The 19,053-nt window shown below is 36.1% G+C and overlaps 1 protein-coding gene across 1 annotated transcript in view; it reads right to left on the reverse strand.

The window, feature by feature from the left end:
* Positions 1-1,194: 1,194 nt before the first annotated feature.
* Positions 1,195-19,053, reverse strand: part of shisa9a (shisa family member 9a) — a 30,329-nt gene continuing 12,470 nt past the window's right edge. The window contains exons 3-4 of the mRNA XM_084134847.1: positions 6,828-6,953; positions 1,195-2,706 (exon numbers count right to left, since the gene is read on the reverse strand). Coding sequence (XP_083990973.1) covers positions 2,303-2,706; positions 6,828-6,953 — 530 coding nt within the window. The 3' untranslated portion in view covers positions 1,195-2,302. The remainder of the gene's footprint in view (positions 2,707-6,827; positions 6,954-19,053) is intronic.

The following is a 19,053-nucleotide window of genomic DNA, read 5'->3' on the forward strand; positions in this document are numbered from 1 at the left end:
GTTTTGTATTGCAGCACATATGCTTAACAATTCTCTTTATAAGTCACTTGGATAAAAGCATCTGCTAAATGAATTAAGATAAATATATCACTTTTTGCATATATAATTTGAAATTTTAAAAATGTATATTAATCACACTGGTGTTGATAATATATAATGGAACTTGGCATACATGACGATACTGTACATCCTATATAGAGAGCCAGATAAGCCAAATATAATAGTTTTTCTGTAGAATAATATCTTTTGTTTTATCTCTCAAGTTCATATAGACATTGAAGCCATAGTAAAATGCAATGCTCAGCCTGGGACCTCAACAAACAAATGCAATCGACCACCCGCTCTCCAGATACAATGTGTCTGTATACTGAACAGGCCGGTACTGATTCGGTTAACTAGGTCACTTGCACCCTCGATCTTAATTCGCCGAGCAGAACTTTGATTTCTGGCAGCTCAACAAGGCCCCCACAGAAACGGGCTCATTCAATCGCTGGCTGTTTCCAGGCACCTGTTCAGAGGTGAATGTGTGCAGCTGAGGATTGGATTAGCTGACTTATTCTTGCTCAAAGTGCCTGAATCAAATCAATCAGAGCCCTTTCCTTCCCTGCTCCTCATCTGGGACTTCCTCGGTATTGCAGCAGATGAAAGACTTGCTGCCTGTTCCCTGGCTGTTTCTAACAAAACACCACAACAGCCTTTGATGGACCTCCGAATTTGGCGGGAGAGTGTGTGCTATGGAATATTTAAAGGCTTTACAGTGCAGAGTTATAGTCTATACTTTATTTATTCTCATGCTTCTTTTTTATTGTAGATTTAGTGAGTGATGGAAGAAAGGAAAATAATAAAATAAAATAAAAATACCGTGAATTTGCAAAAGTAAGATTTCACGATGCACAAACAAGCAGTTACGACACTGCTCACTGCTCATGCACACAACATACAACAGAATAACTGAGAAGCATGGAGGAGAAAGAGATTTCACCAGGCAGTGAGGCTGACAGGATCCGTCTTAGACTAGAGTTATTCCACATGATCTGGTTCTCCTGCAATCAGAGGAGATGATTGGAGGAGAATTACTGAATTAACTCAATTGTATACAACAAAGTTCATCGACCTGTTTACAAAAACCTCACAATGCAACATCCTGTTAGCATCAAAGACAGCGATGGAAGGGGAAAATAAGGATGAAGAGAATGAGGAAAGAAAAAGCTTTATTTTGTTTTCATCTCCACAATTACCACTCCATTAGAAACATTCTGTCTTGAACATACTATTGAATAAAACAAAATAAATCATTATATTTAAATAAATAATGCTGAACACAACAACTTCAACCAGCTACTTCTTGGCACAATGTACTGTATAATCTGCATAAATATATTGGCAATGGTATAAATATACTTTTATAGTTGTATCTGTTTGGGGGGAAAAAATGAAATAAAATGCACCTTCTGTACGACACATTTGTAAAAGTGCAAAACAACCTTACATGTGGCAGCAGATACACCTACTGATGACATTTTGACAAATATTTCAACATGCTCGTATGCATTTGAGAGTACACATAAAAAAGTAATGCCGAATGTAACGCAAAAAGGAGACCAAACACATATTTCCAAAAACACAAGTTGTGTCCAAGCCTCCATGTTTTTTTAACAGTGTTGCTCATGGCATGGCAATGCTACCTCCGCATTATGATATATTTTCAGTAACGTGACCATCGCTGCTAATACTCTTCTGACTCCATATTTCAAGCATCATTTGTTTAGTTGCTTGACCGAGGTGTTTTATAATGAGAAAACAAAAGGCACAGCCTCAAGCCTAATGTCTTCATGCCACTATCATCAAATCAATATCGCACCCAACAAATTTTCAGTATATTATTTCAGATAAGAGCATCACTCTGTGTTTCATACTCCACGCCAGCCCTTTAATATCTGGGATCGATAATCCGGTATGTTTCATTTCTGTAATGTCTTATCTCTCCAAAGCCATTCTTTCCGTACACATTTATTAGATCTTATTGCTATTGATCTGAATCTTTTCGTGTGCCAATTCTTTACATCTGTTTCCTTTTACCTTGCCATTGACAGAACACAAACACATCATTGTTACAGTGGATATAAATTGTGGTGAACATTTCCAAGTGTCCCTGGCCTCACAGTCAGTGGATGTTATCGTGAGAGCGTAACGTGCTCACCCCTGTTGTGCCTCCAGTCCACTAGGGGCAGTGTGGAGAGTCCTTTCATGACAGTAATCACTTTTGGCTCTCTGCCACTTGCTTTGAAGCATTTTCAGCCTCTTACACAGTCACCTCAGTCTTACTGTTGGTTACAAAGTAGGGTTGCGTTGGTAGGTAATGATGACTGCGGGCAGTGTGAAGCTCATTAACTCGCTCCATCGTGCACACCTTCCTAGGGCCGTAGGTTTTGCGGCGACCCGCAGTCTCTGCGTTCTCCCAGCTCCTCATCATGCCGGGGTTTGCGATTGTATTGGAGCTGTAGGCCATCGCGGGATGGGCCACGTTGGCTTTAATGCTTTTGGGCTTCTGTCCATTTTGCTTGAGGCACGGGACCTCAGTGACATAAGAAGCTGTGGGCTCCACATGCTCCATTCTGACTGAATGAAGCGGCAGGCTTCCCTTAGCCGCCAACTCGACCAAGTGACGGTGTTGCTTGTTGAGGAAATCACCATTGGCTTTGGCCGCTGATGAAAACATAGAGAGGAAGAGTGAGGTTAGTTCAGCTCAAGGGAGATTGCAATTGTGTGAAGTTGTCATACATAAAAGTTTCATATAATGAGAAACTAAAAGCTATACGTTTTTAGTTGAAAACGTTGTCGTGTAAACAGGCCCCAAGTCTGCCTGCTTAAACCCCGCCCCTTTCTTACAATAGACCTCAAGCTCACATTCAGATCTGCCTCCATCATATCAACAACCGATGGATAGAACCAAGTCCCTGACATTTTTTTATTTATTTTTTGATAATACATTTCACTCAGATGAACATCACCATTTTAATTTTCAAATAAATTCAAGATTTAAAGGGGTCATACTTAATTTTTTATATATATTTATTTAAAAATATTACATATTTTTATTTTAATTATGATTTTGTTATAAAACAAGAACATTTAAAAAAAAAAGTTTAATAAAAATATAAATAATAAAAAATATGATATGACCCTTTCATCTATATTAATGATATATTATTTATGCCATGACCTCTTTAACATCTGTATAACATTTTCAACATTTATGCTATAACCTTTCAACCAAGAATAGCCATTAGAGTTGGTACACAGTGTGCCACCTTTTCTACAGAAACAACAGCAATTGAACATAATGTTCGTTTTGTTGTGCCAAAACAGTCCAATATAAAATTTGAATTTAGGAGTAATAGCATCTATTCTACTTTTTCCTCAATAGCTCCCTGTGATAGGCAATTTTTGTAGCATAATTTCAAGTAATGTTTTTTTGGACTGGGTACATAACGCTCTTCTATCTGAAGAAAATTTCGGTTCTGTGAGGAACAGCTCTTGAAGCACACCCAGTTCACAGTTGCTTCTTTAATCCCTCTCAAAGAAGAGTAGTGTCAGCTGTCTATCCTCGCCCTCTTGAAATTAAGCAAAAACAATTACCACTGAACACAATTTGGGGAAAGGAGACCAAATTTAGTCATATATTGTACTGGACACCAACGAAACGTTCCCTCACTAAAAACCATCTCCAAATCATAACTGTAATTTTTGCCCCTACCAACAAGTGGGAACATTCATGCATATGGTGTGGAAATGTGAGAAGGTTTGTGAGTTTTGGGAAAAGATTACATCAGTACTGTCTGATATGATATGATGAAAGATATACCAGTGCAACCATCTGTGCTCCTTCTAAATGATGATTCCAATTTAGGTTTCACTGAGCTACAAAGAAAGATCTGGCTGACAGGTCTAACATCTGCCAAAAAGATAATTGCGCAAAGATGGCTCCCTCCCAATAATTTATCTGTGCGACACTGGCTATTTCAGTTTCATGATATAGTAATGTTAGAACTTTCAACGGCTAGAATAAATTAAGCTAGAGCCTCAACCCTTGAGCAACCTGCTCAACCTGCTGCAGATGAACTGACAGGAAAGCTTTAAGATGGAATAATTTAATTTGGGGGACAAATTGAACTTGTAAACCTCTGATGATCTGTGTTATTATACTTATCCTAAGTTTCTCATATTGCAGTCTGTATCTGTGTTTTGTATTTATGTATCTAATTTTTATTCAGGTAATTTCTTTTTTATTGCAATTTTATTACAAGGTCTTGGACCTGGGGGACCGTTGGGGGATTCAGAGGGTCAATTTTTGTTCTGTTTATTGTGAAGAAACCTTTGGGTAATTGTACAGTATGTGATCCTATCTATGAAAAATCAATAAAAAATTGATTCGACTTTCTCCTGCCGCAGTTTGCTGTACTTTCTGCATGTCTTGATTGACAGATGTCTCATCCAATCAGCAGTCAGTATTCCATTCGCCACATATACCTACCTTTTACGTTTTGTCTGACTTGTCGTTGTGTTTCAGATTTTTCGTTGTGTTTTCTGATTTGTCATGCCGTTTTTGTTATTTGTCTCCGTTTTAAGCATATCGTTGTCGTGTAAACGTACCCTAAATGATTGGAAATTTCCGGCATACATCACCAGAGAGAAGTCTGTCATTTCAATGGAAGATCGATGATCAATGACATTTTGACGATGAACTATGAGCTCAAATTTAAATAAATAAATAAATAAATAAATAACATGCATGGATGAATGGTGCACTCTTATATTGATCAATAAGATCAATAACATGCATTTAGAAAATAGATAGGGGGAATTTCCATTTTATGACAACAACATATTGGACATAATCATCCAGTCAAAAATAGCCATTACAGTTGGTACACAGTGCAATAGTAAAGTTAGTGTTCAACCTTTCCTGCAGAAACATTAGCATCTGAATCCAAGAGTTTAACACGCAAACAGTTCATGTTTTCAATCTGTGGTCAGTGTAAGTACTGCCTGTCGCGTTCCTCTGGGTTATGTGTCCTTTAGGTGATTCATGTTTGTAAGGGGATCATTACTCTTAGAGTACCGGGCATCCTAGTGTGACTTCCTCAATCTGCTTTTGATGGTCGGCTGCTTTGACGACCTTGAAGATCAACTTTTCACGCTTAAAACGAGTTTGGTCTGCGGTGTGATGATAAATCTTATTTATTGCTCGTCTGCCCCTGTGGGAGAAGACGGAGACGTTACGCGTGGTGGACATTTTTTCACAGTTGCACTGCTCCCTGTTTCAGATACATGGATCATCACAACAGACGAGTGAATCAATTACAGCGCTCAACAGTGCACATCCTCAAGAGCCATAATCAAGATGAATCGTGGTTTTGTAACTAGTGCCCCCAGACAGAGTTCAAATATCAATCGGCTCGAAACTCAGTGACTCCACGCATGGAGTTAGTGTCATCAGATCTCAAAGGGTTTTGGTGGGAGGATATTCTAGTGCAGGCCTTTATTAGAAGCTCCACTTTTGGAAATCCAATTCTGTGACCTTAGAGATGTATTTAGGGACTAAGAGAGAAGTATTGATTTGTAGAATTGGGACTTATCAGCTCTAACAATTCTGCACCTTTGGGAATTTTCATGGAGAAGGCAATTAAATAAGAAAAAATAACCATGATGCCAGAGGGTCAGTTTTTCTCTGCTCGATGATCTCATAGTATACATCATCCATGATAAGGTGAAATCAGAACATTTAGCTGTCTGGTAGGGAGGAAGCTTGAAGTGACTTCACTGTATAAATGATATGCATCAGTGAGACTCTCTTTAGGCGTCACCACATTGATTGAGGAATTCTCAGGTGATTAGTTGGAGAAACAATAGTAGCAACATACTACAGTTAAACCATGGCATTACATGTATGCGTTTAGCAGACAATTTTTTCAATTCAACACGGTTATAATAGTCTTACATTTTAAATGTTGTTGTATTTGTCTTCAGTTTAGTGTGCACTATCATTGTTGGTTTTAGTTTGGTTATATATTGTATTTAGTTTTTATTTTAAATGTATTTAAATGTAAAGACATTTTAAAAAGTTGTAACACCTTTAGAATTTCAGTCTAGTGCTATTACTATGTAGAGGCATTTTCACATTTAATGCAAGGTGGTTGTAAAGATTTCAAGTTTTCTAATATGCCATTTCATATTATAACATATTTTATTTGATTTAGTTTTGAAGTCATGCAAATTTATTGTAGTTTAGTTTCAGTTTTCCCAGTTATGTTTATTTTAATTTCCGTATATACACTCATCTACAACTTTGAATGTGAAGTGAATGTGAAAATAGATTTTAATGATGAAATAGAATAGACTATTTAAAAAAATTAGCAGCACAACTGTTTTCAACATTGATAATAATAAGAAATGTTTCTTGAGGAACAAATCAGCATATTAGAATGATTTCTGAAGGATCATGTGACACTGAAGACTGGAGTAATATCTGCAGAAAATAAGCTTTGCCATTTCATGTATGTATGCAATATATATATATATATATATATACACACACACACACGTGTATATTATTTGAAAACTCCTGTAATGAGGTTCAGTGACTCTCTTTCAATACAGATCCAGTGATAAAACAGCTCTCAAAGCCTCTTATTCTGGAAAACATTAATCATTTCTAAAATATTCTGCGGTAAATGCTATGTTCAATAAGAGGAATAATTTATGAGTTTTGTACAGGAAAGATCCACATGAGAGTATAACACTGACATGCTAATAATGATCCTTACCCACGGCCTTCAGTGAGGCGTATTTGTTGAGCTCTTTTGCCAATTGCTGTTGCTCATAGACATGGGACAGCTGGTTGAGGGCTGGATACTGGTGCGTTTGCATCATGTTGTTTATCTGGCCGCCTTCTGCAAACAAAACAAAACATTGTTAAAGGGTTGCATCATTATTTTGTCTTAATTTACAGATTTTTTTTAGTCATCCCTAATAATATGTCTTGCTTACTGCTGACTAGTGTCACTTGGGATTGCCACCAATAACAAAAAAGAAACAGACACCTAAAGCCTCTAAAACTTTTTGTACATACAGTAGGTCGCAGGCAGATGAAAGAAGAATCCAACTGAATGGATCTGATAATGAGCTGTGCGATGTGTGTGTGTGCGGCTAGTGTCACAACCCGGTCCAATCTGCCTCCTGTGATGTGACAGTCAAAGAATAAGTGATGGTATGTATATACAACCGCTCTCATTGATTTCCTCCCTTGACTTCCTCCTGTTCATAGAGATGAATTGTCAGCGGTGAATGACGATCAAAGAGGTGTAACCTGCGTGGCAGAGTTGTCAGCGCAGAGCTCCTGTTGTGACTAATTAATCACTTAGCCCTGCAGCAGGGTTGCTGACACACGTCTGTACTGAACGCCACGCAGTGAGTCATACCACACCAGACATCACACAGATTACTGCTCAACAGAGCTTCTGAAAAACACTATAGACTATACTGTACACCCATTAGCACTTAGTACGCTTCTTTTCTCTAATGTTTTTGTCAAATAATAACAGATTATTTTCCTTTGTTTTGCCGAAGCGCGTGGAAAATATTATTTATTTGCTAATAGAAGTGCATCGTTACATCCTTTTATGTAATGTTCAAAATTGGATGACTCAGGGAAACGGATACTGAACACTTTGAGTGCACCAGTGGTAAAGTATTTGAGTAAATGTCATTAGTTACTTGAGCATCATTTTGGTTACTTTGTACTTTGACTGCGTATCAAGGATATTAGCAACTTTTACTCTCTACATTTTTGAATAAGTATGTACTCTTTACTCCAATACATTTGTAATGAGTAATGTAATTATGCATAACATTTTGCATGGCACCTAACTTTTTCTGCAGCATTTTTTTTCTGTTACAAAAGAAGCAATATCGCCATCAACAGGGCATTGTAGGTACTATATTCTGTGTGTTTTGCCCTTACTCATCCAAACTTGTCAACAAGTCTACTTTACACGAATGTGAGTGTATTATTTGGTAGCTGCTGGTTCGCAAGTGTTTTAAATTTGAGATGAGGACATGGCTGCTGATGAGGCCAAAACCAGCATGTCCAGTGCAAGTGGGCTTTGACTTTTTAGGCTTTAATTAGAGTTCACATTATTTTATGTATCCATAATATTGAAGAGACCATTTTGAAGGATGTTGGTTCACTTATGCCCTTTTTGAGGAGCTTAACTGAGACTGTGTCAAATGCAATATTGAAGTGTTCAGTTTTATTTTGATAAACCTTGATGTAAGAAGTTTTAAGTTTTAGTGCCATATCACATTGATCAATATGGCATAGGCATTAATATTAATATTAATATTATTCCTATTCCTATTAATATGGCTGAATTGGATCATCGAAGGTCAGCAGCGAAGACATTGGTTAATAAAGTGAGATTAAATACATAAAGTATATTTGTGTTATTTAGCATATTTAATTACTGCCAGTTTGAGTAATATTCTGAATTTACATTTCACTGTTTTTATTCATTTTGAGGAATATTGAATCTGTTTTTGTGCAAATGAGATGAGTAAATGCAAGCTCACATTTACTTTAGAACTACAATAACCATCATGTTTACACAGCGCACACAACGCCTCTGCACTAAATCTCGATTTCTCTCAACATGGGGACAGGAGGTAACTCAGATATTTTGTTGTGAATTTAAAAGCAAAGCATTTATTTACTAGTTACTTGAAATTTTTTATCTGATTACATAACTTGCGTTACCCCAACACATGTGACACTGAAGACTGGAGTAATGGCAACTCAAAATTAAGCTTTGTCATCAAGGAATTTGCCGTCACATGAATAAATTACATTTTAAATTTATTACAATAGAAAACAGTTATTTTAAGTTGTAATACTATTTCAGAATATTACTGAATTTACTGTAGTTTTGATCAAATGTAGCTTTGGTGAATATACAGTAAGTGACTTCAATTCTTCAGTTAGGGGAGCGATTTTACATGCCCTTTAAATCCTTTGGTATTTGTGTACAATAAATGTTTTGTAAGTGTTCTGCCAAAGTCCCAATGAATCACTGCTGCTATTGGGATTTAACCTTTAACAGGCAAAGGGCAAAGGTCAGCAAGACATTATTAAGTGAGATGAGTGTCCTCAGATCTGTGACCTCAGGCAAACTGTAAGTGGCGAGCTGAGCACATAATGACGTGAGTAGAGAGCCGTAGCACACCAAGTGTGTCTCAAGGTTGGCGAGATCAATAAGAAAAATAAACTCCATGAAGTCAATCAAAGCGAATATATAATAATAATAAAAATGGAGAGATAAACACCTCTTTTTTAAAGGACATTTGTCGTTTTCTTGGGCCAAAACGTTCCTGTTAAGTATACATGCTGTTCATTTTGTACACCACAGATTTTTCGGCCTACTCTTTTGAAAATTTGACAGAAGTAGCAGTAAGTGGGAGTGATCCCATGCTTGGTTCTATTCAATTTCCTGGGTATCTTAGTGTTTGTTTTGTTTTGTGTAAGAAGCTGACTCATTTCCACTGGGAGAACTTCCTCCCAAGTGTTTGGTTGCAAATTGCCTTTACACCATCTTCTCCTTGTGCTATCGCTCTCGTCATGGCAACACACGCGTTCATGCTCTGTTTGCAGTGCAAGCAGCCAGCCTCTTGTATGGGTTCCACCACCCACATGCTAAGCAAGCTCAGTGTTTGCAATTGATGGACCTTCGGTGTTTGTTCTTGTGTTGTTAAATACCCCATCTCCACTAGCCCGCCGAACAAGGAAACATTAACAAGCCCATTAATTAGCAATTGTTATCTGACACTGAGGAGAAAAAGTTTTCGAGGTTTTGCTGGGATCACATCCAACTTTGGTATTAGTGGACTGCAGTGTGATCTGCTACGATGGACCAGGTTTAAAAACGAGGATGTAAAACGGCCCATAACAGCCCACAGCGGATCATCCCTATAATACAGACCTTAGTATGTTTGTCAGTCAAAGTTTAACGGTAACAGTGGCATATCTGTTGTATTTTATTCTACTTTAAGTGACACTTCGCTAACAGCTGTGTGTGGGACAGCTTTTGATGTCATCTATATATCTATATATATATATATATATATATATAAGCTTTGAGCTATCTTTGTATATAAGCTTTGAGAGAAGGATGATACTTAATGAAATGAACTGTAAAACTATATCCTAAGGAAAATATTCAGTGAGACGACAGCTTACAGCAGTTGCTGTTTTCAGCAAATGTGAAGAGAGATCACATAATCACAGATTTTTAAGAGTGGTGACAGCCGAGTTGATTACAGAGTTTTTTTTTTGTTGTTGTTAGGAGGTAATGAAAGACTATATATATATACATTCGTTTTAACAAATGTTTTCATTTGTCACACTTCTGACTTGGCTAGATCAGAAATTTGAATATGAATATACATCAACACTAATCACCATTATAGTGACTTAAAAACAATTACTTGGTAAACAATTACATTTCTTAAACTGGCATATATCTGGCTACGGTAATTTATTGTAAAATAATACTCTTCAAATTTCTAGCAATTTTTTACTAGTTAAAAAACAACATGCTATTTTTATGATCCCTCTTAAAATTATAAACAGTTTTCAAGGTATATGTAAACTTATAACCACTGCTATACTCTTTGTGCAGGGACAAATTTGATTACTATTTTACTGACTTGATTAACTTGACCAGTTCTATTTGGCACTATTAACAACACCCGTTCAAACAGACAGATAGCAGCAGCCGGACAGAAGTATAAGCTGCTCTGAAAAAGTTAGGTCACAATTCATTTTGAATGTGAGAAGAGAGCACAATCCTGTGAAACTGCTGCATATGAGCGATAGAGAAGCAGTGTGTGTGTATGAAAGCTGTTTGCTTCTATCATGATCCGCTATTGTGCTTTAAATGGGCACTAAATGAGAGTGGCAGAGCATTTTCTTCCTTTAAAAATGAGGTCACTTGATCATAAAAATTTGTTTTCTTGACTTCTGTGCACAGCCACTCCACACTGTATGACACATGACAAGAGGAGAAAGATATACTGTATGTAACATGATCAAATAAATGGGCGAATGATGATCAAAAGGTAAATAATAAAATATACAGTGTAAACCATGTTAAACATCCGTAAATGTGCCAACTCTTAGAGAGTGTGAGATTGGACTGCTTGGTGTTATAAACACTGATGTCCTCATTATCCACTCCATATGTTTATTTGCTCACTAGTGCTCATTAGACATGCAGGATGCCGCTCTCATGAGAGAGCGCCACAGAAATCCACACAGAGTCATTACCAACAACCTACAAATGTCAGAGTATTGTTTCATTTCAAACTGCCTGAAAGTCAGACAAAAGATGTAGCACGATATATTTCAGATCCACTGAGCTGATATGAGAAAGAGTGTTAATTAAAAATGAGAAACTGCCAGGCACTCAAAATGAGAAGAGTGTGAAATCTGATTGTGAAAAAATTTATACAGGATTCAATGATAAGAATTTTTTAGTTCAGATTTTTCAAACCCACCACAAATATGAAGGATAACTAATAACACTAAGATAGATGCTATTTACACTAAGTAAAAATGGCAGTATTTTCTTTGCACAAAGTGTAAATAGTAGTTAGATGCTATTTATTCTTTGTGCAAATAGTGGCAGTATAAAACAGTATGCAATAATAACAACTTTCAGTGATTATATTTATTAAAATCATAAGATTATATTTATTAAAATCATAAATGAATGCAGTCTTACTGGGACATTAATTTGCCTTGTTACCAAAGGCCTCCCCTACCCACCCTCTAACCCTACCTGATAAACACTTTATTCCCACACCGTTTGACATTTTATTTCCACGAATATTTTCTTCATTTTTATTTAAAACAATCGCCTCTTTGAGCTGATATGCGATGGGAAAAGGGAGAATAATGAGACTGGAAAAAGATGGATTTGTGTTAAAAGCTGACGCAACAAGGTGGGCTATTTGCACTTGGTTTAAATAGACACTCTGATAAAAATATATGCACATTTTTTAAATCTTAAAATATTATAACTCAGTTATAAATCAATTAATAATACAGTAACACAGTTTTGCATTAACAGATACACTTTTGATGGAAAATTATGCAATTTGTCTATCATATTCAAGCCATTCTTTCTAACTGATGCTCCCAAAACTTATTGTAGGGCCTAATAATAGAATGAAACAGCAAAAAACTGGTTTCGCAATTAACTAATTAAAATTAATCTGAAAAAAGTGATCCAGTCTAACTCTTGCATGACAAGCTAATATCTGATGAAGATATATGAATATATGTCTCCATAAACATCTGTCTAATATAAAAACAGGCCAATTGATCATTTTGATGGAGTGCTATGAGTGAAACAACATTGGATTTAGTTTTTAAATGCATTCAAGGCCAGGTAATGGACAAAGGTTCTGAAGGTAATCTATTACAGGTTTAAAATGCGACTACTCGTATTATGTAAGGAAAGATCCAGGCACCGCCTGAACACCACTGATAGTCTAAATGCTCCACTGAGTCAGATAAGGAACCCAAATATCATTCAGCCAACTAAATCCCCTTGAAAAGCACCGTCTTTTTTGAAAGAATGCAAGGGTTTGCAGAACAACTCTGTCATGCCACCGTCTCGCTCCAGCATCCTATAGTTAATACATTACTGGCCTGAAAAAGATGTAGCACCTTAAGTTATGCATGGGTGTTTTCCTTCTTGTATCTGGGTCAGAAGCCTCCTGTGTGTCTAAAACAGCAAACTGCCACTGCTGGACAGTGCTGTGCTATTATAATAGACGTATGGTTAAGGAAAATCATTACGCTTTCATTTGACGGCTTCTGCTACACAATTTCTGATAAGAAAAGTCAAAATTGCTCTGCTCTCCAGGAAACAATTAAATCAAGAGGATAGCCATCAACTGAATGGGACAGCAAACGCGTCGTATGTGCCCTGTGTTCACTGCAGCTACTGATTCGTAAAATGTCACCAATTTGATTTGAGAGATCCATCTGTCCTTGTTAGACACATGATGGATGGACTATAACGCCCTTTCACTTTGATTTGAGGTTTGTGTGTGCATGGATAAAGACCTAGCTTACAAAAATATGCTCTAAGAACGTTTTGCTAACTTCCCATTAAGTATGAAAATGTTATTTCTAAATGTTCAAAACATCCAACTTTTTTTTCTTGGTTATGTGAACATTAGAAAAACATTAAGGGAGTGTTTTCTCTATCTGATCATTTTGCATATATTATAGGAACATTACATTTGAATGAGTACATACTAGTAATGTTTAAAAACATTAGACTTGTCCAACTAAAGCTTTGATAATGTTATTAAAAGATCTATCTATCCATCCATCCATCCGATAAACCTATAAACTCTGAAGGTGTCACGTCTGATCTGTGTCAGTGTTTTGCTTGAGTTGGTTTTGCACTGTTCCTAGTTCAGTTTTCTTTGTCGTAGTTCATAGCCGTTTTTCAATATGCATTCTTTTCTGTACTTGTGTTCTTGTGGACTTGTGAAATGTCATCAGTCGCTGCCCAAGTACGGTTTCAATTCAAAGTTCACATCTAGCCAAGTACAGTTCAAACCCCGGGTGTGTTCAATCTCTGCCTCTTTTATCAAAGATGCATGGAGAGGTGACTTGTGCGGACTTGAAACAGCCAGGTATCATAAAAAGCATCTTGGACCAACTATAAAGCGTCAATGGTGGAGAAGAAAACCATCATAACTGTACCGTTGTACTATAGCGTTGACTTTGTACTGAATCTTTTGCCTGAATTGTTTGCTTGTCTTTATTTTCTATTGTATAGCTTCTTTATACTTTATACTTATACTTTTATAATGGCTATTGTTGATCATTAAAACTGATATTTAACAAAAAGACAGGGTTGTGTTTTATGTCATATTTCATATTATTATGCATGTACATACAGTTGTCACAATGATGAAGACAGACAACAGGATTAATAAACACTGTAAAAAGTGAACAGTTGGATCAACTTAAAAAAATTACTTCAATTGGTAACACCTAAAGAAATTAAGTTTTCTCAACTTAAATTATCATGTTTTTCACGATAAAATGTGATAATTTAAGTTAAGAAAACTTAATTTCTTTAGGTGTTACCAATTGAAGTAATTTTTTAAAGTTGATCCAACTGTTCACTTTTTACAGTGAACAAGGTTTTATTAAACTAGAAGGTAGCAAATATAACAGCGTGTATAACGCACACACAAACAATAACCGACAACTAAAGACTGAACACAGAGGAACTAAATACACAGAGGTAACGAACTAAATGATGTGCAGCTGTGGTGGAAGATTAGTGTCCATGGGAACAGATGAGTGGTGGGAAACAAAGACAAAGAAACGTGACTGATGACAACAAACTGAAAGTACATTAAAGTGAAACTAAAGATGAGTGAGTCCAGATAACCGTGACAACAGTGAAGATAATCAGGGTATATATGCACACATCGCCTGAACCACATAGAGTATTAATATGTTTCATATATTGCAGTGAAGATAGCCAATGTACCTGTTGCCTGAACCCAGGGGCGTAGAATGTAGTAGGGACGCTAGGGACGTGTCCCTACCAATATCCAGTGACACTGATATATCCTTAGCAATAATTTCGATCAAAATTTAAAATATATTTATATTGATGTCCCCGTCCCCACCAATTTCAAAATCAAACCTACGCCACTGCCTGAACCACATTTGTGTGGCTATTAATATGAAAATGAAAAGAGGCAGGGTGGTGTTGTATAACATATTTTGTTTTATTGTAAATATACATACAGATAACTGGAGTGTAGCTATCTTCTAAAATGTGTTGTTCTGTTTCTTGTGCTTTTGTTTCCAGATAACCTGAACAAGTGTAATTTTGAGTTTGTTTTGATTAAAGAAAAGCAAATAGGTTTTTGGTTATCATTTGAATTTTAGCGATTCCAAAATGGTAAAAAAAAAATAAGTCATATATTTAGATATCAAACATATTTATTCTTTGTCTTTGCAGCTGAATACCATGGAAAAAACCAGCAGCCTAGAGAACAACTAACTAATAACCTAGACTTATATCAATTTCAAACATTATTAAAGACAAGTACAGTCAGTAATACAAAAAAAACTAACAAAAAAAACAAAAAAACAATAGCAATAGCACAAACAAATACTGAACAAAGTTCATAAATTGTTATTAAATGTAAAATAACACAGCATAGTTTTCTTTGGTTAAACTTTATTTTAAGGTGTCATTGTTACAGTGTAATTATACATTTAAGCACTGAGTAATATTAAGAAACTACATGTACTTACTATAGGGTTAGGGTAGGATTAGGATTTGGTTGAGGGTTAGTTGCAGGCTGCTGTCACTTTAAGACCCAATGCAAGTATACAATATACTATTACACGCGTTCTTAACTGTTTACGCTCACTTAAGACAAAACCGACTGCGTTTACGAGGATATTTTGACTTAATTCTGTGTGTATTTGTGCACTATATGAGAAGCGGCTTTTTTGTGCACTGTTCTGGATATGTCTAGCACAGAAAACAGTGTGCGAGTGCTGAATTTAGATCTCTTTTGCGTCTTCTTGCACTTGAATGCAACACACAGGAATTGATAAGTGGAATAATTTTTTTAATTTTATAACAATTATCCAATTCCTGATCTCAAGTATTGAGAGTCCAGAATGGCAGCACAGATGAAAGGTTTGTTTGAGCAGCACCCTCTACTGTACAGGAGTGAATTTGCATTTCCTTTTTCATTTGCACTTTTGGAGTGAAAGGGCAAAATCAAACTTTTGTTGCCCAGCCCAGATGAGAAAAAGTAATGCAAAAGTGACGTAACTCATTGCTTTCCATAAAAAGTACTGCAATTCAGGGCTTTTTAGGGAGTAAAGGAATAAAGGAATTTTTAAAGTAACCCCTAGGATCTTGTTTACATCGCTAGACCAAAGTGAAACCTACAGTACAACAAAGAGATCATTTTGAGATTTTAGCAGGTGGAGAAAAATGTGTTTGCATCTGCTTTACCATATGTCTGTCAATCAAACCTGCGCCATCTGTTTTGATACCCCATTTATTACTATACATTTACTACGATTTATCTGTGTCATCCACTTCTAACCATCCGCTGCAATAGCATCTGTCTGAAAATCCCCAGACTCCTCAGGGTGTTTGAGGTTAAATATGTCAAGGTTATCACAAAGCACATAGACTGAGAACAAGTCAACAATATGACTATAAGATACCTTTTCAGTTTCTCATTAAAGATGCAGGAGGGTATTTCGGGAGCTGCACATCCCTCTGGGATGGAGATGGCAGAAGGGCATCTGAGCTCGCAAGTGATATCTTCTGCAAATCAGAGAGGACTATTCTCTGCGTGTCTCCCACTTGCTCTTGACATTAGCAAAGTGCAGCCATGGCAGGAAGAGGGAAGCACACAGTGATTGCCAGATGTCAAGTATCAGCGCCCGTGAGACACTCATTGCCCTCTCTGGGACACCATTGTTTTGTGGCTTTTGTTGCAGACTGTGTGTACGACTGAGGATGTGGACAGTGGGGTCATATAAGGCTATTGCTAATTAAATCACAATTTGGCTTTTGTCTTCAGGTGTTTGAGAAAACAATGAATGGCAATTTTATTTGTGATGAATAAAGCATGATCTTTAGCAGTGAATACTCTGTAATATAAAACAGAATAAGCATGAAATTAAGAACTGCTTGTCAGATATTCAAATGAAAAGGAAATGAAACCTAAAATGAAACCTAAAACCTTTTCTTTAAACCTTTTAGTTAAAAAAAAAAAAGACTTTCATTGGTTTAGTGCAGAGGTTTTCAAACCGGGGTCCTCCGGGAGTGTGCGAGTTAAAATACGTTAAAATAATAATATGTTATTGTAAAACAGTACATAAATAAAGTCTGAAAAGGGAGTATTTAAACTAGGTTTCTTCATGCATTTTACTCATTGAATAGCTGGTTTAAATGTCCTGCAATTGTAAATTCATCACTCAAACTACCTCAGATAGTTGCTACTCTTTCCAAATGGGCGTATACGTCAGTGTATGGAACTTTGGGAGCTGTGCAATTGAATTTATTTATATCAAATATATTGTCGAGATCACATTTTCACAAAGTCCAAAGAGCTCTAGTGATCTACACAGCCTCTTCCAGGCCTCCTCTCTTATTCTCTCATTCTCTCATTTGGCATTATTTTCCAATAGAAGGATCATTCCAGGATATGAAACAGGGTGACAGCAGCAGTATTGGTGAAACGGTGCTGCAAGGCAATGGATCTCGTGCCGTTAAATGAAAATGACTAATGCCAAGGCACGCAGTTCTTCCAAGGGTGAACAATCCATGTAAAAGGTAATCTCATATGGAACCTCAATATCCCTTTTAGCAAAGTTTGAAGCTCTTTTGCCAATGGAGAGCATGAGAACATGAGAGTTCAAGAGATGAGAAGCTTATAAATATCATACATCATGGCAGGATTACAGCGAAACACACTTGCAATGTTGCAGCAGAGAAAGCTTTGCAAAAAAACATCTGTTAATTGGATATATAAAAGTAAACCATTTTGTGGATATGCCATGGTGATGTCATTGTATTGGAAACAACATGTGGCTTTGTAACCATGACATGACCTACATTTTTTTATTTTTTGGAAAGCCGTTTCACTCAGATATACACTGCCGTTCAAAAGTTTGGGATCAGTACGATTTTTCAATGTTTTTAAAATAAGTTTCTTCTGCTCACCAAGGCTACATTTATTTGATCCAAAAAAACTCAGTAAAAACTACAGTAAAAACTCTATTAATTTGAAATATTACAATTTAAAATAACTGTGTTCTATTTTAATATATTTTAAAATGTAATTTATTCTGGTGAATTTTCAGCACCATTACTCCAGTCCTCAGTGTCACATGAGAAATCTTTTGTAACATTACAAATGTCTTTACTGTCATTTTTGATCCATTTAATACATCCTTGTGGAACAAAAGTATTACTTTCTTTAAAAAAACAAACATACTTTTGAACGGTATTGCATAATGTTACATAATACTTCTATTTCAGATAAATGCTGTTCTTTTGAATTTTTATTTTTCCAACATTGATAATAATCAGAATTTTTTTCTTGAGCAGAAAATAAGCATATTTAGAATGATTTCTGTAGGATCATGTGACAGTGAAGACTGGAATTATGATGCTGAAAATTCAGTTTTATCATCACAGGAATAAATTACATTTTAAAATATATTAAAACAGAAAACAAGTATTTTAAATTGTAATTTCACAATATTACTGTTTTTGCTGTATTTTTTATTAAATAAATGCAGCCTGGGTGAGAATAAAGACTTCTTTCAAAAACATCAAAAAATCTTACAGACCCAAACTTTTGTGTACAGCACAATATGAAAGAAAAGACTATTGCAACTTCTGCGTCGTGTCAACTTTAACTTTCCTGCTATTAGTTAGGCCAGTGGTTCTTAACTGGTGGGTCACAACCCAAAAACTGGATACAGCACGTGTTCGACATGCTCTCATTCATTTCTTGTCATATTCTTTATTCCCTTTTGGTATTTTCAAAAAGAAGTAGGACAGGAAACAAGCACAACAACTGAGGGGATATCCTAACCAATAGCGGATAGAGACTCGACCCTGATCGCAGGTCTGTTCTGAAAGAAACATTTAATTCATCAACCTACAATTGTGCATACTTAGGACAGCAAAAATAAATAGGCTTTTAAAAAGGAAAAGAAAATGCTTGATATATCTATTGTTCCTAATGTCAAAGGCCGTGCATATACAATCAAACTCTGTACAGGATTTTCATGCAAATTAATTTGTCACCTGGTAAAAGCAGCAGCCAAATGAAACAGATGCCAAAAGGTTGCCTGACATGCTCTCATCCTCGAAAAACAAGAACAAAACCTATGTAAAGAAA

This window comes from Abramis brama (assembly GCF_963993115.1).
Source record: "Abramis brama genome assembly, chromosome: 14".
Taxonomy (NCBI): Eukaryota; Metazoa; Chordata; class Actinopteri; order Cypriniformes; family Leuciscidae; genus Abramis; species Abramis brama.